Source organism: Tursiops truncatus, chromosome 2 (genome assembly GCF_011762595.2).
Source record: "Tursiops truncatus isolate mTurTru1 chromosome 2, mTurTru1.mat.Y, whole genome shotgun sequence".
In the NCBI taxonomy this organism is placed as follows: Eukaryota; Metazoa; Chordata; class Mammalia; order Artiodactyla; family Delphinidae; genus Tursiops; species Tursiops truncatus.
In genome coordinates this window covers 141,417,082-141,432,957 of record NC_047035.1, presented here as the reverse complement: position 1 = coordinate 141,432,957, position 15,876 = coordinate 141,417,082, and the positions used below count along the sequence as shown (strand labels likewise).

At 39.0% G+C, this 15,876-nt stretch overlaps 2 protein-coding genes across 11 annotated transcripts in view; both read right to left on the bottom strand.

Annotated features, from left to right (window-relative positions):
* SH3GL3 (SH3 domain containing GRB2 like 3, endophilin A3) overlaps nucleotides 1-15,876 on the bottom strand; it is a 285,461-nt gene that overhangs the window by 41,275 nt on the left and 228,310 nt on the right. For 7 of the 10 annotated variants that reach the window (XM_033852214.2, XM_033852213.2, XM_033852212.2 and 4 more), the window contains 3 exons: nucleotides 15,407-15,475; nucleotides 9,209-9,281; nucleotides 6,255-6,398 (listed from right to left, as the gene is read on the bottom strand). In XM_033852214.2, the coding sequence (XP_033708105.1) occupies nucleotides 6,255-6,398; nucleotides 9,209-9,281; nucleotides 15,407-15,475 (286 nt within the window). Of the gene's footprint in view, nucleotides 1-6,254; nucleotides 6,399-9,208; nucleotides 9,282-15,406; nucleotides 15,503-15,876 lie in introns of all 10 variants that reach the window. The other 3 variants (XM_073801452.1, XM_073801451.1, XM_073801453.1) reach the window with 3 other exon arrangements.
* LOC101335612 (ubiquitin-like modifier-activating enzyme 5) lies at nucleotides 4,066-5,595 on the bottom strand. The gene is given in 2 exon segments (XM_033852211.2): nucleotides 4,066-4,572; nucleotides 4,574-5,595. Coding segments are annotated over 2 exon segments (1,491 nt in total). The 5' UTR covers nucleotides 5,581-5,595; the 3' UTR covers nucleotides 4,066-4,088.

Here is a 15,876-nt window from a genome sequence, read left to right as displayed (position 1 = left end):
AGCTGACCGAGACTCCATTGTGGCGCGTGGGTAGCTTTGTTCCTCCTGGGAGGCTGTGTCTCCTTAACTAACTCCCCAGAGTCTGGTTCTAACTCATTCTGAGATGGAAATGAGAACGTCCTTTCCCGGCCTGAGGACTCTTTCCTGCCCAGCTGGTCAGAAATGGAGGATATGGCTTCTGACCCCACTGCTCACTCTGCCACCAGTGCCCACACCCCAGAATGTCAGTTAATTTAGCTTTGACGAAAACATTTCTAAATATGTTTCTTACAAGGCGCCAAAGGTGACATTCTGAATATTAGCTGTCACCTCCATGGGTTTGATACCCCCTCTCCTTGCTCAAGATTCCAATTCCACGAGGACGTGGGACTCAGCCTCCACCAGTGGAGGTCTCTGCCCTTGAGGAAATTTCTGTGTGGCCCCAAGAAGAAAGCATCCGACAGCACAGTCTTTCCCTCAGAACAGCAAGCAACCCCTCTGTTCCTAATGCCCTCCTGATGTCGGCTCTCTCTCGCTGGGTACCTAGGAAGCTACCAAATTGTCTGCCCTTCAAATCCCCTGCCCTGTCACCTGACCAGACGCACTGCAGGACTGTCCGTGGATGTCAGGGCCTGCCTGGCGGTCTCTCCTGTTCCCTCCACTGGTCAGCCTTCAGGACAAGGAATAGGCCATCTTGGCCCCATTCACCCAGGAAATAAAATAAAATTCACATTATACTGCTCTGAAGGATACTGTTACCCTCTGTGACTAACCAGTGTTTTAACATATGGGATTTTTTTTTTAAGTTTTCAAAAGACTTTCCCCCCACTTTCCTAGATGAATGACTATGGCCTAATACCGGAATCGTCAATTTCCATATCTTGCTTTGCTACCACTACATGAGTAGCAAACGTGCCAAATTCTCCCGGAAGATTTAACATATCAAATTCGACTCACACCCAATATAATTTATCAATTTAAAGTAATCTCAATCAAAATTTAATAAGTTTTTTGGGGATTCTCTGAGGGTCCAGTAGTTAGGACTCAGTGCTTTCACTACTAAGGGCCTGGGTTCAATCCCTGGTCAGGGAACTAAGATCCTACAAGCAAAAAAAAAAATTTAATAAGTTTCTTGTTTTTTAGTAGAGAGGACTTAAAATGACTCTAAGTTTCATCTGGAAAAATAAAACAGATGAGTATGTCCATGAAATTTTTATAACATCTAGGGGAAATTTTAGTTAAATATATTAAAATATATTTTAAAATGACAATATTTAAAACAACATGACACTTGATCAAAACAGGGTACAGACCAAGAAAACAGAAGAGAAAGACCGGAAACAAACTTAAAATATATAAAATTTTATAACAAAAAAGTTATAGAAAATCAGCAGAGAAAGGCTGAACTTTTCAATAAAATGTTAGGGCAACTGGCTATGTATTTGTGAGAATACAAAATGAAAACCCTATTGCACAGTACTCATCCATTAAATTCAGGAGCTTGGGAATTTAAAGGTAAGAAAAGAAAACATATGTATGAAAATAAAGTATAAATAAACATTTACACAGCTTATTAGTGAAGCGGGGAGGAGTGGAAAAGGTTTTCTAAACATGATACCAAAGCTATAAACCATAAAAGAAGACCAATGAGCACCACTAAATAAAAAGCAAATATCTTCTTCCATTAAGATGACCTCCACCTACAACATCAGAAGGTACATGCCTACCTGGGGCAAAACTTCATCAACATATGAGACAGACAAAAAGCAAGTATCCTGACCACTGAAAAATCTCATAAACCAGTAAGAAAAAAAAAAAATGAACACCTTAATAGAAAAACAGGCAAAGGACACAGATATACAATTCACAAAGATGATGACAAACGTGAAAAAAAAAATCTACCTCACACATAATCCAAAAAATAAAGTTAAAACAGCGCCCAGATATCAGTTTTATTTGCTATAAATCAAATGATCAGTTATTTAAAAGGAAACTAAAAAGACAATTCCCAGAGTTAGTACCTGTGCTGAGAAACACACTCTCATACCTTCCTGGCAGGAGTGTCAAAATGGTATAACCTTTCTGGAGGGTCATTTGGGACTATGCTTCAAACACCTGAAAAATCGGGCTTTTTTTTTTTTTTTTTTTTTCTGGTCAAGCACTATGAGTTTATTTAGTAATGTAAAATCCAGTGATGATTAATTTTTCATAGCTGCCTACATACACAGGTTTTCATGGCACACAGATTGTCAAGAGAGCTCTCTAGGTTACAAAAGATACTTGTCACCAGATTTTTTCTGCTAAAATAATAACTTTAATGGAAGATATGACAAAAAAATTAGATAAGATTTGGTACAGTATAAGACACCAGCAGGGTACAGTGCCAAATTAAGAACAGAAAAAAGGTCTTTAGAAGATGGCAGGTTCTAATATGTATAACTGTTTCAATTTGTGTGCACCTGAAACTAACACATATTGTAAATCAACCATACTCCATATCCTTAAAAAAAGGATAGTAGGCTCTAGCTATTTATCAAACTATATAAACCTATAAGTAAAGCCCTACCAAATTAGTGTACCAGAGGTACCAAATTTGTATACCAAAGGAGTGGGACTTAGAAAGACTGCATTTCTTTTTTGAAATTCAAAGCATCTCTAGGAACTAGAAAAGTTATTTTACAGATGACTACACTAAAATTTTAAACAACAAATGATCTACTAAGGCAACGTAAATATGTTTCAAGGCTAGAAAAACTATCCCCATACTTTCCTGACATCACTCTAAACATAAGAATTGCAATATGCTAAAATCTCAAAGCTAATATATTAAACATATTTGATATTTGGAGCTTTCTGAAATTATTTTTAGAATTTTACTTTACAAGTGGGAAATGCACTTTTAATTTTTTAATGACATTTTCCTCCTAGAGATAGAATTTAGACATTTATATCTTTTCAGAGCAAAAAAGTCATCAAAATAGGAGACTAGCATAGTACCAGCCTACAGATAATGGTTACACATGCATGTGTCTTTATTAGTCTCCAAACCATTAGGAATTTATTTCAAACAAGGTTCTCTAAGCCTTCATTATTTGTATGCAAAATCCAGAGAAAACCAGTTTATCAAATTACGACTTCGTGGTCACGATCAGGGAAAATGTTACTCTTCCCTGTGAAGAAATACATGTCAGTCGTTGCAGAGGCAATTTAGACCTCTTTTATTGTCTGTTACCCAGGACAAACCTTTGCCAATATCTAATTACCCACGGAATCAAATTTAAATAAAATAAAGTATTAGAAGGTAGCCCATATGATGGGTATAATTTAGATGATCTTAGCCTAAATTTATCTTTTGCTCCTCAATAAAGCACACTAGCTCAGATATATGTTCCACAGATGATATGCTTTTTCTTAATCAGTGCAGAAATAGAATTTGTACATCCTGAAAATATGTTTATCTGTCTATCCATGAAGAAAGCTTCCTCTTATTTGCCTCTGTCTTGTTTTGAATATATAATTCAGAGGTTTACAAACTTTTCCAATGACTGTATTTCAGCTTGTGTTTCATCAGGGAACATTTGAAAGGATGTTTTTATTTTACAGGTTTACTATTTGAAATTCATTATTGCTCAAGTTAGTAGTCGTGGGCAGTTTTCCTGTAGAGAGCAATTCCAAACACAATGAGTAGATGCCTGCTGGCTCGAATCAATAGGTTGTACCTCTTGTCCTTTCCCTATATTTGACCACACACTATTCTGTTATCCATGGCCTCAGGCAAATCAAATCGGTCCTTTCTTCCCACCCCTCCCAAAAGGCCAAAACAGTTCAATGGCTAAGTTTTAAATAAGATTTATAACTGCCTGCAATAATCCTTTGAAGTTTTCTTACTAGAATGAAACATGAGTTTTAGGAGAGTTTCTGATTTAGTTGAAGTGGGGGGGGGGCGGGTAACAAGCAATAGTCACAGTATTTTTTAAAAATATAATAATTCAGTGAAGATTATACATCAACTGATGTTGCCCTAAGTTTTCTCAGTTTTAAATGATTTTTTTTTAATTGCTAGGGAACAGGTTTAGACACAGGAAATAAAATACAGGCCAGTCCATTATTTACATGCTCTTCATCTTGGCCATGAGGTCTTCCAAGCTTTCACCAGAATCTTCCACTGTTACTTCAGGTACAGAATCTTCTTGCTTTGGGGGAACTGTATATGCCACTGTAATTCCTTCAGGTAAGTCAGGAATTGGACCTGAAGAATTTTTCAGTTCCTCTTCTGAAACCTCAGGTACCAACTGAATACCCCACTCATTGTCGTCATGTATTATCTCTTCCTCTTCTTGAACAACCTCCTGTGTGGGCAGTGCTGCTACCTTTTTCTTATATTCTTCCTGTTGCTTCCTACAATTTCTGTCATCACACTGAGGATTTGGCTTCATGGACATAGTAGGGAAAAAATCCTGCATTGCATTGTATCCAAGGTAAAAACTAACCGTACCAAAATTTAACAGAAACTTTAACACATTTTGTACCAAGATCCCAGCAACCACTCCCATAGTGGTAGGAAGACTGGCTGCACAAACACCTTCTCGTTTCAGTCTTCTCATCAATATTTGCAGCAACTACAAGTAGTGGAGCACACACAAAACAAGCAGATTCTCCAGGAATTATGAGCTGTATATGCCCTGAAACTGCATTTTCACTGACCCCAGACTCCATCCATGTTTGTCCAAGCTCATTACAAGCTGTATTTATTGTCATTCGAGCTTCAAAATTGTCCACACAGCTAAGAACTAGGTCAACAGGTTTTCCTTCTTCTAATCCACCATTACTTATTCTATTCATGAAACGTTCAAAGTTTTCTACTGTGGTTATATTGTAGTTGTGTACTTCAAAAAGAACATCAGGATTAATGTTCCTCAAAGTATGTTCTGCTGCTTGAACTTTACTTAATCCTGCTTGATGAGGTTGGAAGAAAAGTCTATTCATATTGGCCAGTTCCACCTTGTCATAGTCAAAGAGTAGCAACTTACCAATGCCACATCTTGTCAGCATTTCAGCAGTCACACTGCCAACTCCACCAACACCTACTATTGCTACAGCAAAGGTACGGATTTTCTCATAGTCACTTAAAACTCCCATTCGTTTCAATGCCATCAGGCGGCTGTAGGGGTTGGAATCCACCACTTCGGGGCTCATCTTTTCGACGCAGGCCCGACCGCCTCCTCCATCGCCGCCCCCCAGGGCCCGGCGACTTCTCTCCTGGGCCAGTTCCCGCTCCGGCTCCTCGACCCACTGCTGCAGCCGCTCCACAGACTCGGCCATGGCTGCGACCCTGGCCGCCAGTGCTCCCAGCCCCGGTCGTCGACGTCGCCGCCGCCCCACGCTGTTGGCCTGCTGGGCCCGCGAGGGGTACGTGAGGAGGCACCTCGCAACGGCCTTCCTAGCCCACAACCCTGAGGAAGCCCTCCCGGCGCCTCCCGGACTGACAATCTCCGCCGCTCCTGTGGGCCTCCCGGCCGGGCATACTCTTGTCTCAGCAACTTCACTACCAGGAATTTCATCTAAGAACATAATCTTGGATATTCCCAAAGCTTTATCCATGAAAGTGCCTATCGTAAATGCTATGTAATTTTTTTTTTCACATAAAGAAGAAAAATCTAAATACCCTAAATGGGATTGATGGAACAAACTGTGGATACATGGACTATTATGCAGCCTTTAAAAACAATGTGGTAGAAGACTGTCTTATGACATGGACCATGCTACAGCCAGTGGGAATAAGCAGATTACAAAAGGGAATTAGGGTATGTATACTCTAACCCCATTTTAATTTTTTTAAAGGTGTATGTGAATATATATATAAGAATAAACAAAAGGTATAAAGGATATACAGCAAAGTGTGTAATTGGGCCCATCACTGGGTAGGGAACTATGGGTGATGCTGGCATTTTCCTTTATTTTACTTGCCTATGTTTTCTAAACTTCCTGCGATAAACATGTATTACTTTTCTTTTAATTTTTATTTATTTATTTATATTTTGGCTGCGCCACTCGGCATGCAGGATCTTAGTTCCCCAACCAGGGATCGAACCCGCGCCCCCTGCATTGGAAGCACCAGGGTCTTAACCACTGGACCGCCAGGGAATTCCCGAACATGTATTGCTTTGATAATATGAAAAAAATAACAAGCGTTGTTAAGATGAAGGTTTTGTGCATAACCTAAAATAGACAAAGGATGCATTCTCAGCTCTCCCGGGTGATGTGGGAATACTCACCAAAAGCGGAGCCTTCCCCGAGCTCCTTCCCGTATTTCAGCATGCAGTCGCCCAGCAAGCCTTCCGTCTGTGGGTACCCCGTGGTTTTCACCTGTCCTCGGATCTTCGACACAGTGTTCAGCATTCCTAGCTTAGCTCTGTATGCTTAAAAACATTATCATTTGTAATTCCTTAAAATGGCACGGCGGAGTGACAGGTACATAGCATGTAACAAACGGGGCTGGAGAAATCAAGGTCGCTCTAGACAAAATGTCAGAGCCCTGAGACAGGAAGGTAACTTGTGTCACCAAGTTACTCGCATGGTTTTCTAGATTCTTAACCAGGGTGGGTGCTAAGGGCACTGTTGCACAAACGTGATGAAAAATAGAAATTATGGTACACACTGTGGACTCCCAAATAATAGTAACCGGGGCTCTCATTACCCCACCCACAGCTCACTCACTGAGTCACACACTGACACCTGGGCAGACAAATTTTCCTGGGGACCAATTGCAAACTAACAACAGAATTGCTGAGGTGGGTGTTGCAAACCAACTGGTGGTTAACAGCCCCCCACCCCCAAGAGTGTATCCAGACTGATGATATTTAACTTCATGGTACAGGGCCACTGCGCTGCACACTCCTGTCTAGGAAGCCTAACCAGTAGGAGACAGATGCCCCCGTGGGGAACCGGAGTCTGTGTTGATGGTCCCTCAGGTGCAGCTCCACTCCTGGACCCAAGGGAAATGACAGGTGGCCACTAAGTCCTTTCTCTGACTTAGGCCATGAGTGTTTACTAATCCCAGCTCTGTGCAACACACCATGCTAATTACTGGGACTCCAGAGAGACCTAAGACAGCCTCTGACCTCAAGGAGCTCACAGTCTAGTTACTGGAAGGCAGAAAATACAAGATGTAATTATGCAAATAAAGTCTGATGTGGTGTACAGAAAGGAAAATATAACAATACGCTGAATAAAGATGGAAAGATGCCCCCAAAAGTGCAGAAATAGTGTAGGATGAAGAAGGGGGAATGCTTATTTTGGTTTATAACCAACAGATAAAGAGTAGGCTGCTTTGACCAAAGAAGAAATTAATACAGGACAAATCAGGAAATACCTAGGGGGAAATGTGACTATGAACTGAACACCAAGCTAAGGATTTGGGAATTTATTCTGTAGGCTAGGTGGTGGGTGAGGTAATTTTAGGTTGTAAAAGGGTAAATTTTTATTGTCTTTTATTTTAATAATTACATATTTATTGTGCACGCAAAGCACCAAGGATCCTGTTAAAATGTAGAGTCTGATGCAGTCAGTCTGGGATGAGCCCAAGTTTCTGCATTTCCCACAGTCTCTCCGGGGATGCCGATCCTCCTGGGCCATGGACCACACTTCGAGTAGCAAAGCTTTAGACACTCACGGTGCCAGTCTTTTTGAATCTTGCCCACCTCATCCTTGAAGCACTTACCCTCCTGGTCCCCAGGCACACAGGCTTCACTCTCCCGCCACACAGACACACAGACACACACACAGACACACAGACACAGACACACACACACACACACACACACACACACACACACACACTCTGCTCCTCTTCCCCACTGTCAGGGCGGGATGTGGGATGCAGCAGTCCTGTGACTGAGGGCCACTAAATGGAATGAGAGGCTGCTAGGCCTCCCTTCCTCTTCTCCAGGAATAACCAGAGGTGTCTGGCCAAGTGGACACTTTGGCCAGTACCTCCCTACCCCATTCCAGTGTCAGCTCATTGAGGGCAGGTTCCCTTCCAACTCAACCGTATATCCCAGGACCCAGGAAACCCCCTTGCCTAGAGGGAGCATTTGCTAAACATGTGTTGACTGATTCATCAGGAAAAGGGACTTGTGTGGTTCAATCACGGATGAGGCCCAGGAAGAGATATATAATTATGCTTTTTAAAACTATAATCAGCTGTACAATTTTAAAGAATTCTATACCTGCCATCCTGCCTGGACGTAATATTTTATTCAATGTATGTTTTTAAATTTATTTTCTAGATTTTCAGATGGTTGGATGTGTGCTGATTCCTACAGCCGAGGCAATCACGATAATTATGTGCAAATAATAAATTCATACAGGGGCTTCCCTGGTGGCGCAGTGGTTGAGAATCCGCCTGCCGATTCAGGGGACACGGGTTCGTGCCCTGGACCAGGAAGATCCCACGTGCCGCGGAACAGCTGGGCCCATGAGCCATGCCCGCTGGGCCTGAGCGTCCGGAGCCTGTGCTCCTTAAAGGAAGAGGCCACAGCAGTGAGAGGCCCGTGTACCACAAAAAAAAAAAAAAAAAAAAAAGAAAGAAAAAAATAAATTCATACAAAGTAAAGGCAGATTTGGAAAGCCACAGAATTCAAAGCTTGGACGCCCTCTATTGGTTTCTATAGTTTAGACCTTAGGGAAACTTCATCAAGGGATGCTGCTTCAATACCTAGGAGTGAAAAGACCTCCTGTCCAGAAGCTGCGGTAACACTGGACCTTCTCATGTTTCTCATGTTTCTCATACCTCACTTCATCAGCATTTAAGCCATGAAGTGAAAGCCATTTCAAAGTCACAGGCACCGTTAGAACAGGATGGCAGAAATTTTTAAAAAAAGAAGAAAAGAGGAAACAGCTGAATAAGAAAACATGGCCAAAATATTTAGTGGGTTTCCGAAGCATCTCATAAAAAATGTCTTTGCTTAGCAGTGTCTTGCTGGTAAGACCAAGACTCCACCCAAATAACGTCACCATAGTTCACAGAAGTGTCTGTTCTGTTTGTCATCAGCTAGGATTCACTGCAACTACCTTTAGTCACTCAACTTAAAAAAACTGAATTTCATTATTCGGACACAGAGGACATTGTTTCTAGATCACGTCAACCATACGCTCGGTAAACCTAGATTATTAGAATCTGTGACAGCGAATGAACAATTGAATATTTCAAGACATTTTCTAACTTTACCTGGATTCGGCTGAAGATATTCTGTAGCTTTTGAAAGAATTTCTGCAACAGCTTTATTGGTAACGTCTATTTTCTTAAAAAAGAGAAACACATGAAGATGTTGGTAAATGACAAACAGTGAATTCTACAGAAAAACAAACAGAGAAATAAATTTGATCAAGTTAATATTTATAACACCATTTAATGATTTTAATCCAAATGGACATTTTCAACATTTTTGGAAGAGGTAATATTTTCTTAACTTTTTGATTCTGGGACATCCTTCCAATACTTGTTCCTCCCAATGACGGGAGAACACTAACTTCTTATTCAACATTAAAATGAATATTAATGTAATATTTAGGAAACTTGGACAAGTTATTATGCTCCACTAGTTTATTGATTGTGCTTGAAGGTTTCTCAAAACCAAGACTAGACACTTCTGAGCCAAACTTTCCTTATTTGCTGGGTGAACTTGAATTTCTGTACTTGTATAAGGATGCCATAATAAGGATTCACGTGAGAAACGACCTCAGTAAGCCAACGACGAAAGAATCATCATCACTAGTATCAATATTATCACTGAAATACATATTCTTCTGTTCTGTGGGCAGAAGATGCTAACAACAAAGGCTTCCCTGCCAGGTTAAGATTGAATCTTTCCTTCCTCAAAACCATTCCTGTATACTCTGGCTGTTGGTTACCCAGAAAATGAATGTGAGACTATACAATAAAAGTTAACTGTGCACATTTCAATAGCTTTACTTTATACCATCAACAGCCCAAAAGAAAATGTTTTAAAGGAAAAGGAGATCCTGCTCATAAGAGCAGCAATTAACTAATAAGCAATAACGAGGAAGAAATATTACGAGAAATGTACAATACATACTTGAAAAGCCACATTCCTAGATGGGAAAATTCAGTTTTGGAAATATGTAAATCCTCCCCCAATTAACATGTAAAAGTAATTCAAAGCCTATCACACTTTCAATTTTTTCTTTTTTTGGTTAAAACTTGGCAAATTAATAATAAAGTTAGATTCATACATCACACTACAGGATTAAAAATACAGGATTAAAAATATGGACCTAAAAACAAACTGTAAAAGTACTAAACTATGCAGGGGAATATTCTGAAATACGGGGGTGGAAAGGATATTCCAGGCATCACCGAAATCCAAGCATCATAGATGAAAAGACCTAAATTCTGACTCCATAAAATTTCAAATGGAACTGTGAAAAGACACAATACACGAAGTTTGATAAAAGTGGTGAACAGAAACTAAAATGCAAAAAAATAAAGGGTTAGTATCTATTATACTCCGTACTCCCATTACAAAAAAAAAGCCACCCGACTAGAAAGAAGGCAATCCACAAAAGAGGAGAAATACAAGTTGCTTATAAACATTTGACAAAATATTCAGGAAACTTATAAATTAAAAGGAGATACTTTCCACTCACCAGATTGACCCCCCAAAAATCTTTTTTAATTGACTAGACGCCATATAAGGTATTATACAGGTATGGAGTAATGGGCCCTTTCATATACAATAGGAGTGCTAAATGATACGATCTCTCTGAGATCAAGGTGAAGTACCTATTAATGTACCATCTATCATACTTCCAGGGGCTTAGCATCTAGAAACATACCAGTAAACTGCACGGAGGTAAAAAGATGTTTCTTAGACCATCTTACATAGTCATAAAAACTGAAAACAACTTAAATTACAATCAATAGGAGATTGACTTGATAAATTGTGAAACATCCAAGTAAGGAATACTCTTTAATCACAGGGGGAAAACACACAGAAGATCTATAGGTACTGGGAAGACGTCCACTGTACATTGCTAAGGAAAAAAGCAAGCTGGGAGTGATGGCTAATACAAAAAACCTCATTTTTGTCATTTAAAAATCTATGATCTGTTCAGGGTCAGAAGCTTTCAACGAAGCACTCTCATCCAACCTGAAATTGTATTTGTTCCCCTTAGCTGAATGCTTAAATTTGGGGCCCCAGGAAGGTTTAAAAAGACAGTACAGAAATGAAGAAATGAATCAAACCCATATTACTGACATACGTGTGCTAGCTGTGTGTGTGGGAATGTGCCTGTGTGTATGTGTACTTGACCTGGTAATGAGTTTTGTAAACTTTGAACTCTCTTCAGTATGTTCAATTGTTTATGAAGGTCTTTGAAATGTTTAAGAAAATTTGATAACTTAATGTTTACATTTTATTAGAGTTACAAGAAATGTAAGTGCATAGGAGAATCCTGTTTTAGATTTGATGTTAAGTTTGAGGGACTCCTATGCACTGCATTTGTATTGCAGGAATTTGCATTAAGGGAATTTGCTTAATTATGTAACTAGTTGGTGACAAATGTATAAGGATTTCATCTCTTCAGCTTATGACTTAATGGAAACTAAAATGAAGATTAACTAAAAATGATCATTTTTATACTGAAATTACTAATTTATAAATAAAATCTGTATGTGCAGTTTAAGGCTTAAGAAGAACTAGGTTTTTTATCGTATAATATCGCTTATATGTGGAATCAAGAAAAATGGTACAGATGAACTTACTTGCAAAGCAGAAATACAGTCACAGACGTAGAGAACAAACTTATGGTTACCAAGGGGGGAAGGGAAGATGCAATGAATTGGGAGATTGGGACTGACATATATACACTACTATGTATAAAACAGATAGCTAATGAGAACCTGCTGTGTAGCACAGGGAACTCTACTCAGTGCTCTGTTGTGACCTAAATGGGAAGGAAATCCAAAAAAGAGGGGATATATGTATATATATGACTGATACACTTTGCTGTACAGCAGAAACTAACACAACATTGTAAAGCAACTATACTCCAATAAAAATTAATTTTAAAAAAAGAAAGAGAGGGCTTCCCTGGTGGCGCAGTGGTTGAGAGTCCACCTGCCGATGCAGGGGACACGGGTTCGTGCCCTGGTCCAGGAAGATCCCACATGCCGCAGAGCGGCTAGGCCCATAAGCCATGCTGCTGAGCCAGCATGTCCGGAGCCTGTGCTCCGCAACGAGAGAGGCCACGACAGTGAGAGGCCCACATAACGCAAAAAAAAAAAAAAAAAAAGAAAGAGAAAAAAACCTAGGTTTTAGATTTATAACTTTATATATATTCAATATTAATTAAAACACAACGTAGAGTGGTCATTCCATGTATACAACCCTCTTTGGACATGAAAAGCCATCAGGTATCTAGGAGTCACCTCTGAGGGGTGAGGATGAGAGGAGGTAGAGGCGGGAATACTTTCTACTTAGACTCTTCTATTTCTTTTGGGAAAAAAATGCCAAGAAACAAATGGCCTAAAACTCACAGGCCTTGATGTACACATACTGGTGGTGCTTCCAGGACAGCCCAGGAATCAATACAAGGAATAAACCCTTTACAAATTAAAGAGGATGCCACCAAACATGTTGGCAAAAATAGGCAATCAAGTTGAACACTGAAAAAAACAACTCACGTAGTTTAAAAACAAAAAAGTTAAAAACAAAACCTCCCTTCTAGAATAACTGAGGACATCGGGGGGTGGGTATGTGTGTTCAGGTTAGGGAAATGCAATGCAAATATCTCAGCAAACCATCAGGACAAACAGGGGAAAGCAGAGAGGTGAAAATTATTTTTGTAAAGCCTACCTGGTGTGAGGGCGTCTTTGTTGGTAGATTAAATCTGGAATTTCCATCTGTGTTGGTACCCTACCCCTGAGGTGCCCAAAGCCTGTGCCACTGACACTCCCAGACCTCAGCCCTTGGGTTAGAGAGCTGCTGGCAGCCCTGATTTCTGACACCTGTTCATAATAATCTCTCTTTTTTATTTTTAATTTAAAGAATCGGGAGATTGGGATTGATATATATACACTAATAGGTATAAAATGGATAACTAATAAGAACCTGCTGTATAAAAAAATAAATTAAATAAAATTCAAAAAAAATCCACATCTGTCATTATATCCTTCTAATTCCTTATGTAGTTTGTGTTTTCCCTTTTCTCTCTCTTGCTCACACTTAGTAGAGGTGGTCTTTCAAAAAAAAAAAAAAGAGTTCTTGGTTTTATTTATTGATTCTACCTTTTTGTTATTATGGTTTTATATTTTATTAATTTCTCATTTATCTGTATTGATTTCTTCCTTCCACCTAGAGTGATTTACTTTGCTGTTATTTTCCTAGCTTTTTGGCTGGAATGATTTATTCACTCTCTTCCAACAATTTATTTTCTATTAAATGCATTGAAGACTTAGCCATATATCACAGATTTTGACATAGACAGTTCTCATGACTAAGTGATCTTTAATTTTACTTTTCATTTCCTCTTGAAACAAGAATTATTTTTACATGTTCTCCCATTTCCAAACATCCAGAATTTGGCAACTATACCTTCCTTGTAATCCTTGTGTTCTATGATTTTACTGTGAGAAATCTGTTGAGTTTTTTTCCCATATCCCAATAAATAACTGATTATTGAAATTGTTTTAAAGAAATTTGAAATGAATTCTCAATTTGAGGAATGCAAATATCTATATGATTTACAATCAAAGTTAATAGTTATACTTTATGAAAATTCTCTATGAGCCTATCTATTATTTCATTGTTATATTATGAGAAAGGTATGCAAAATCTTCTACTCTGATTTTTGTCAGTTCTCTATGCATTGACAGCTTTTACCTTACATATTCAGATGCCATGTTAAATGATGCATAATGGTTCATAACTGCTATAATTTCCTGAGAGATTACATGATACATCTTACTATAATTTTTTAAAACCTTCTTTTTCCTTTTAGTGGCCTCATAATTCACCTCTTCTAGAAAGTCCTTAAAACTTCTTGACCTATTAAATATTTCCATGCTTTTCACTGCTGTAATAAAACAGATAATAGATTTTCTTTTTGTATTTCTTCTGTCACTCATTCAGGTTTGGGGAGGGAAAGGAAGTAAACAAGAGGGGTCTCAGTCCAACAACCGAAACTAAAATTATTGAAATGTACTTTTAAACTTAACATCTCAACTGAATCGTTTTATTAGTAATAAAGCTACACAAATATCTTTATCTATCAAGAGATTTTTAAAGTAATTTTAGGTATGCCAATGATGTTTAAATGTTCTATGTTTTTCAATCTTCAGAAACTAACTTCTTCCAAAAGCAAAACAAAATAAGCTTTCTATCAAGGCCTTAACATTTCTAGAAAATTAATTGTGCTCACCCAGAAAATAAGAAGCTCCCTGGAGGACAGTGTGGCCAGATCCAGGGTATCCTGAAGACAGTAACCCCTACACCCCCAAGGCACAGTCTGGGGCTGGACTTTCTTCCCCAGAATCTGCTGAAAGCTCTACTACCTGCTATAGCCTGTATCGTCCATATTACACCTGAGGAAAGATGCTTTGCTTTCTCTCTGCCCTCTCTCACCTGGGGACTCTAATTGTTAAAACTAGGCTATGTTTAAAGGTCCCAAAACAAAGGGGAAAGGACCTGAGGAAGCTGATAATTAGTGATGGTCCCACTTCTGCCTCCACCTAAACTACTTCACACAGTTGACCAGGAAGCTTGTTCAGGGACCGAGACTCTACAGTCTTCCTTTGTCATGTATTAACAATCACGTCAGTAACGTGCTCATTGTATTTTTTAAATGCTTTCATACACGTTAATTTTTCTGCATAATTCTCAAAACATCCACATGACGCAAGCAGAGCACATATTATCATCCTTGTGTCACCCGTCAGGAAACTCTGAAACCAGCTTATCCAAGTTGATTGACATGGCTGGTTCCAGTGGATAAAACTTACTTGTTATGCAGCTGCTGAAACACGTGGGAACAGGGTCAGAGTCTTCCACACATTAAATCAATATTTATATATTCGAAGAGCCTCCTCCCCGTAATACATTTCGACTCTCCAAGATATTAAATCACAATCACTTTGGCCTACACTGTTTGCCAAGATGGACCATTTTTTGAGCATTCTGACTCTTGTCCACTAGAGGGAACCAGTTAGCCAATATCCCATCTCCCAAGGTCCAGGGTCTTTATTTGGACCTTGAAGTATAAAAGAACTGCCTTTTGGACTCCATAATCAACACCTGAATTCAAACATCCTAGATCCCCACTCTAATATCCTTTACAGTATCAGTATATATCACATCACAAGGAAAGTCAAATTTATAAGATAATTTACATTAAAATGTTCTCTTACCCTTTCCATGTCAAGAAATTCATCATCTAGTTTCGTTCCTTCAACGCCACTTATTTTTTCACTAAACAGCTGTAGAAATAGACACAAGTAATTGTACTGTACAATCATTTGTTATCACAGTATTTTACCCAAATTATTACAAACAAAAACAAAAAAACTCAGGTTCAGCTTGTTGGACTTTTTTGAATTAAGTCATTTAAGAAAATTGTTGGAATGAGTAACCATAGCTAAGAACATGGGAAGATACACATTCCTCATTCATTCAACAGATATTTATTATGCACCTACTATATGTAAAACACATGGTAGTTGCTCTAGTAGAAACATAAGTAAGATTAATCCTGGTCATCCAGGAACCCACAGTTCAGCAAAAGAGTTCATATACCAACAGTCAACTAAATTACAAGGGAGAGGGCTTCCCTGGTGGCACAGTGGTTAAGAATCCACCTGCCAATGCAGGGGACACGGGT